Source organism: Olea europaea, unplaced genomic scaffold (assembly GCF_002742605.1).
Source record: "Olea europaea var. sylvestris unplaced genomic scaffold, O_europaea_v1 scaffold2276, whole genome shotgun sequence".
In the NCBI taxonomy this organism is placed as follows: domain Eukaryota; kingdom Viridiplantae; phylum Streptophyta; class Magnoliopsida; order Lamiales; family Oleaceae; genus Olea; species Olea europaea.
The window spans coordinates 58,192-64,331 of record NW_019240831.1 but is presented as its reverse complement, the minus strand read 5'-3'; the positions used below and the strand labels follow the sequence as shown (position 1 = coordinate 64,331).

General features: G+C 38.5%; 1 protein-coding gene across 1 annotated transcript; it reads left to right on the top strand.

Annotated features, from left to right (window-relative positions):
- Window positions 1–4,751: 4,751 nt before the first annotated feature.
- On the top strand, window positions 4,752–5,657 carry LOC111381296 (calcium-binding protein CAST-like). Its single transcript, XM_023005068.1, has one exon. The coding sequence runs from the start codon at window positions 4,876–4,878 to the stop codon at window positions 5,452–5,454; it is 579 nt and encodes a 192-aa protein (XP_022860836.1). The 5' UTR covers window positions 4,752–4,875; the 3' UTR covers window positions 5,455–5,657.
- The last annotated feature ends 483 nt before the right edge of the window (window positions 5,658–6,140 follow it).

Genomic DNA, 6,140 nt, shown 5'->3' with positions numbered 1-6,140 from the left:
GGTGAAGCAAAGATTACCTCATCAGCAATCTTGGAAGATGGCATATCCCCAGCCAAATCTGCCACCTGTGGCTCCACCATTCGTGAGGACTTTCCCTTATCTAAGTGAGAAGACCTTACCGCAACGGGCAGACTCATGGGAGCATCTGTAGAACTCAAAAAGCAACAAATCAAAAACCAATAGCACAAGCAAAGGTAAAGCGGTAAAAAATGAATTACGTTCTACTTCTACGTTTGGGGGGTCAACGCCCTGGGAAGAAGGTGGCTCATCCATTGGTTGTGATGAAGATTCTGGGACTGAAGATTTCTCTTTAAGGTAGTCCCTTCATCAGTTGGTTTGGACAAAGCAGCCTCAGCAGATGATGATGGAGCAGGAGCTGCCAACACCAAAGCTTTCAAAGGAGAGGCTGAACTTTTCTGAGAAATCAAAATAAACCATCAGCACATAGAAAAGTTTCAAATATGGAAATGTATGCTTGTGAGTAAACCAATTTAATTACGTTCCTCCTGACAATGAGAGGGATGTCATCATTATCATCAGCATCATCCTCCAAAATGAGAGATGCTGAGGCTGGCTGTTTGCAGCTTGGGATATTTTTAGATGCAGCAGGCTTGGCAGGAAGGGAAGTAGATGGACGAACAGACTGTTTAGCATGAGTAGAAGAGGAAGGACTCCTAATGGACAGAGGGGTGACCAAAACAGGGGAAGTGGAAGAAATGTCCGGTTGATCCAGTGAATGGAAAGCGCGATTGGGCATTAGTTGCAAACAATCTGCGCTATACTAATGGCCAGAGTTGTTCAAAAAGGGGATGGATGGCATGGCAAGGATTGAAAGGGGCTAATGAAAAATTACTCGTCAAAAGAAGATTGCGAGTATCTATAGCTTCTGCCTCTGCCTTATTAATGGTGTGGAAGCGATCTATCAAATTTCTTGAATAGCAAGGGGGAACGGGCCAAGTTTGGCCAAAACCAAGTTGGCGAGCAAAAAATTGGGGAGCATATATTTCAACCCCAGCTTTGGCATTGGTCCCAGTCAAAATATTATGAAACAACTCCCTCTCAATCAAAAACTGAATCCAAACGAGCAAAGAGGTGTTCACACTATCCAGAGTGGATGGAGGTTGCACATAATCTGGAGTCAAAAAGGGAGGAAAAGGAAAGAAGGAAGGGATTGAATTCAAAGTATAAAAGAATGAAAAAATGTCCCTTCTGGACATATTTACAGAAGTCAGGGGATCAATGGCTAGCCCATAGCAACTAGCAGAAAGGCTGGAAAAGGATAGAGCACCAAGCGATGGAAAATAGGCTCTCAACCACATTTGAGTGAACCAAAGAGGCCCACTGCCAGTGGGAGATGCACCATTCTTCAATTGGGATTGAAGAGAAGCCATGCCTCTATAGAGGGCAGCTAAAAAGAAAGAACACAAATTCAGAGGCCTACCATGCGCCAATTCGTGCGCTATGGGTAAATAGCTCATTGAGGGCTTCACTCTTGGCACACACAAAATGTATTTACAAAGCTAAATCTAAAGAAAAGCCACACGCTCAGTATGGGAAGGCTCAGCGCTCGAGTGGTTATGACAGGTTTGCAGGCTTGAATAAGACTCGGTGAGCTTTCTATCAAATTTTGGGGTGACACCAAAAATCAAAATACCAGGGAAAATGGTATCGCCCAAAGGTGGCAGATTTACTAGGGCCCCAACATCCCTTAAGGTAATGGACATGGGACCAAGAGGGAAAACAAAAGTATTATACTCAGAAGACCAAAAACTTAAAGCGATTGGAAAAAGTGCTGGGTCAAAAATAGGGGGTTGAAGAGAGATTTCTAACAAATTAGAAATCCTAGCACTATCAAAAATTGTCTTAGTAGGACCATGGTCCATAAGGCGAGCATGCTATATACGGAAAACGACATCAGATTTAAGCCAAGTGCGAATACCTCTTTCGCGAAGCGGCCTCAGCGACAAAGAGTTTAGAAACGGAGGGCCTTGAGTACAAGGGAACAGCTGACCAACCGCCGCTTGTTCGATGGCCTCGGCGTTGTTGAATGAAGGACCTAGATAGAACTCATTGAGTTCGACATTAGCTAGTGCAAGGAAGTTCGGAGTTATATTTGGCGGAGTGAGGAGTTTCTGGAAGTCTTCGAAACTGAAGGAGTCATCAGATTGAGATTGTGAAGCAGCCATTAGGAACGAAATAGAGTTTGTCGAAGTTTGCTTAAGAAACATAGCAGAGAAGCAAGAAGATGAACATTAATATTGCGAGAGAGAAGCGCGAAACAATGAGGCGTGATTTAGTCGTGCAATGAAATGACGTGTATTTAGGGGTTATAAGGATTTGCAAACGTCGCACCTTTTCAGGCTATGGAAGAAAGCAATAATTGAAATTCTTGGGAATTTCAAATGTTGCTGGGAAACACAAAGTGAATATGGCAAAAATTAATAATTGGTATTAATTCTGCCATATTGGGGGTAATTGTTGAGACACAAAAAGTTCAGCCCAAATCGAATAGCCCAAGGAATGAAGCCCAATTGGAGGATCCCCAAATCAGATAGCCCAAAGAACGGCCCAATTAGGCAATTCAGGATAAAGGCCCAAATATGGAAGCCCATGAGCGCGGTAATACCATCGTCCAAACTTGCAAGTCGCCAAGATTTGAGCGAATGGATTGTCATGCAGTCGCCCAGAGCTGTGACCCTGTTCTCGCCCAAACCTTCGAGTCGCCCAGGATCTTAGCAAATATAAGATGTTATGGTTACCCAAAAGTGCAGTTAATGAAGCAGTTATTGAGTAGCCCTATCACGTTCCACGATTCAAGAAATTCAATTGAAAATGTTAAACGACAGAAAGTAATGACAGCAGTTAGAGAAGGCAGTTCCATGACAAGTTGACCACTACGAAAAAAGTGGGCAGTTATAGAACGATCAAGCAATTTTTAAGTGGTTGATCACGAAGAGATCATCTAGGGAGTATAAAAGGAAGAAAAGACATAGAGCAAAGCACCCCGAATCAAACACTCTCAAACAGAAAATATGTAACTTTCAATTTCTTAGTTTAGATTTAAACACTTCTTTTCAGTAACTCGTGTGCTTGCGCCCCTTGGAGGCATTCTGTTTTATTTTTCCAATTGTAAAGTCATCGCTAATAAAAACACCCATTTTTGGGACTTTGTCTCAAGAGGTTTGTCCCTTACACAATCGTCTGATCTCTTTTTAATTGTTAGCGACTAACCCGCGCGAAACAATTATATTCACCAATAGAATTTAGGGTCTGTTTGATTGTAAAAATGAAATTTGCTTAGAAAGAAAACAAATTTGAGGGAATTTAATTGCATAAAAATTGTTTGACTGAGAATTGTCAATTAATAGTGTTTGATTGATATAATTTTTCACCTGATAAATGTTGAAATAAAAGTATTTTTTGGTATTCGTTTGATTTTGTTTTTCATGAAAATTGTCAATTTAATGGATATCCTCTTTTACAATTATTCCTGAAACTTGTTTTTTCAGGAAAAAAAATCAAAAATCATCTATCTTTTGGTATTTGTTTGATTTTGTTTTATATGAAAAATTGTCAATTTAAGGGATATCTTTTTTTACAATTGCTCCTAGAATTTGTTTCAATTGCCAAAAAATGGAAAAACCTGTAAATTTGGTGGGAATTGCTTTTCCTCAAAAAGCTAGAAAAAGATAATGTGGCAAGGGTTTGGAGAAAATCATTTCCATGAAAAAATTCTAACATCAAACATGGAATGAAATTTAATTTCCATTTTTCATGGAAAAGAATGGCATATCAAACAGAGCCTTAGCCCCCGTTTGTCTCCCATTAATTTCTATTCAATTATATTCTATTTTTTACTCTCCTATTTTCAACTACACAATTTTTCATAAAATAAAATTGTACGTAATCAAAAACTTTTCTTTGTTTTTCAGCCACTCATTTTTAAAAAAAATCATTCTACTCATTTTCATTTAAAAAAATGGGGCCAAACGGGAGGTTAATTATTTAAGTTGGTCAAGAATCATACTTGTTCAATTAGTGGGTTGGAAAATGTCTCAATCATACATTATAAATGCTTGCGTGGTGGAGGTGTCAGTGGGTTGAGGGGTACCATTATGTGACACCAAAGGAAAGTTCAAAAGGTGGAATAAATTCATAAATCTTTGGATTATAAATTATGCACATAAAGCCCTTTTCGTGTGTGTGTACAAGTACTTAATATTTCTTCAATAAATTCGTAAAGATGTAATTAAAGTAGGGGTGATCATAATTTCTGAGACAAATCTAAGTCTTTATGCACATTTTCTTTATTTTTGATACCAAATATGCCTCGTACTTTTAGCTCAAAAATGAAAAATTGGAAACTGTACGTATATATTTACATATGTAGTCTATGTTTATTGACTAATTGACGCGCTATTTACAAAGTCAACGGTTTGTGTATTATATTAACTTATTATAGTCTTTTAATAATCTTATTAATTAACCTTTCATCGGTTCAATCGCTGGATCATCTTATAATATGAAACTGGTGATGTAGATATTATTAAGAGAATTCAAATCAATTTGTTTTAGTCATATATTAATTAAAGAAATTTTAAAAGACAGACAGACGGCCAATTTGGGCTTTTTCCTTCAATTATTGCAGCTTGCCTGTTCAAAGAGGAAAATGAAGGCCATTAATCAGCAGCGAGTAGTCAACAAATTGGCGTTAAATACGCGTAGCTTTCCACATTATAAAGGACCTCAAATTCTCTCTCCCATTTCATCTTTTGTACTCTATTCAATCTTAGGACGGTGCAACCTTAAAATAAACAAACACATTCATATTATTAGTATTAGTATTAGTTGAAGAAAATCAGAAAGAGGGAAGCCATGGAAACAGCTGGTGATGCTGCTGCAGTTCAGTGCAAGCGTAGCCTCGGCCAGGGGAATACTAGTTCCTCCTCTTTCCGCCTCCGCAGCCCGAGTCTCAACAAGGTCCGTCTACGTCGAATCTTTGATATGTTCGACAAAAATAATGATGGCATGATCACTCTTGATGAGCTCAGCCAGGCTCTCGGCCTACTTGGCCTGAACGCCGATATGGCCGAACTAGATTCGATGATCCAATCACATATTCAACCTGGAAACACTGGCCTTACGTACAAAGATTTCGAGGATCTACACGTGTCGTTGAACAAAGTGTTTTTCGGATTGGACGAGGTTGTTGACGAGGAAGCACAGGATGAGTCTGATTTGTCCGAGGCGTTTAAGGTTTTCGATGAGGACAGGGACGGATACATTTCGGCCCGGGAATTGCAAGTGGTGTTAGGCAAGTTAGGATTGCAGGAAGGTGGAGAAATCGACAGAGTCCAGCAGATGATTTCTTCAGTCGATAGCAACCACGATGGACGCGTGGATTTCTTCGAATTCAAGAACATGATGCGTTGTGTTATTGTCCCTTCTTCTTGAATTTGAAATCTCCTTCTCCATCATTTCGATTTTCATTTTTTTTTATGTTTTTCTACCATTTCTAAATCTCGTCTTCTTCGTTATAGAAAGCACTTATGATTTGTTCGGGAACGTGATTATACATTATCGAACAAATCCCAGTATTTTGTACTGTCTAAGTATATTATTATCTTATTTTTATTGCATCTAACGCAATAGAAATTCTTCTTCTTGTTCAAAGGGCACTCTTGTATATTCTACAAGTAAATACATTTGCACCGACGAATCGAATGTATAATGCAAACAAAAACGTATCTTGGGAAAAACGGGGGAACTAGTTTAGATTGAAAAAATTTAAAAGCCAAAGAAATCCCAGACTCCGATAACTCTTACAGCATCTCCAACCGTGGTATAAAATTGGGTGTAAATTGATATCTTCAAAATCACTTTTGCATCCTCAATTGCATCTTGATGTGGATTTAAATTCAGATTTTGCTTCAATAAGAAGATTTAAATCCACTTTTTGTCTCTTGTGAGTTTTAGATTTATATCTTTTTTTCACCTATTTTGTTGAAAAATGTAATTAGCATTTCATTTGAATCTCTCCTGGAGAAGTTTCCGGCCATTTTGAAGATCTAAATCATAATTTAGATCTATTTTACACCACGCCTGAAAATGCCCTTATGAAAACAAAACACAACTTAGGA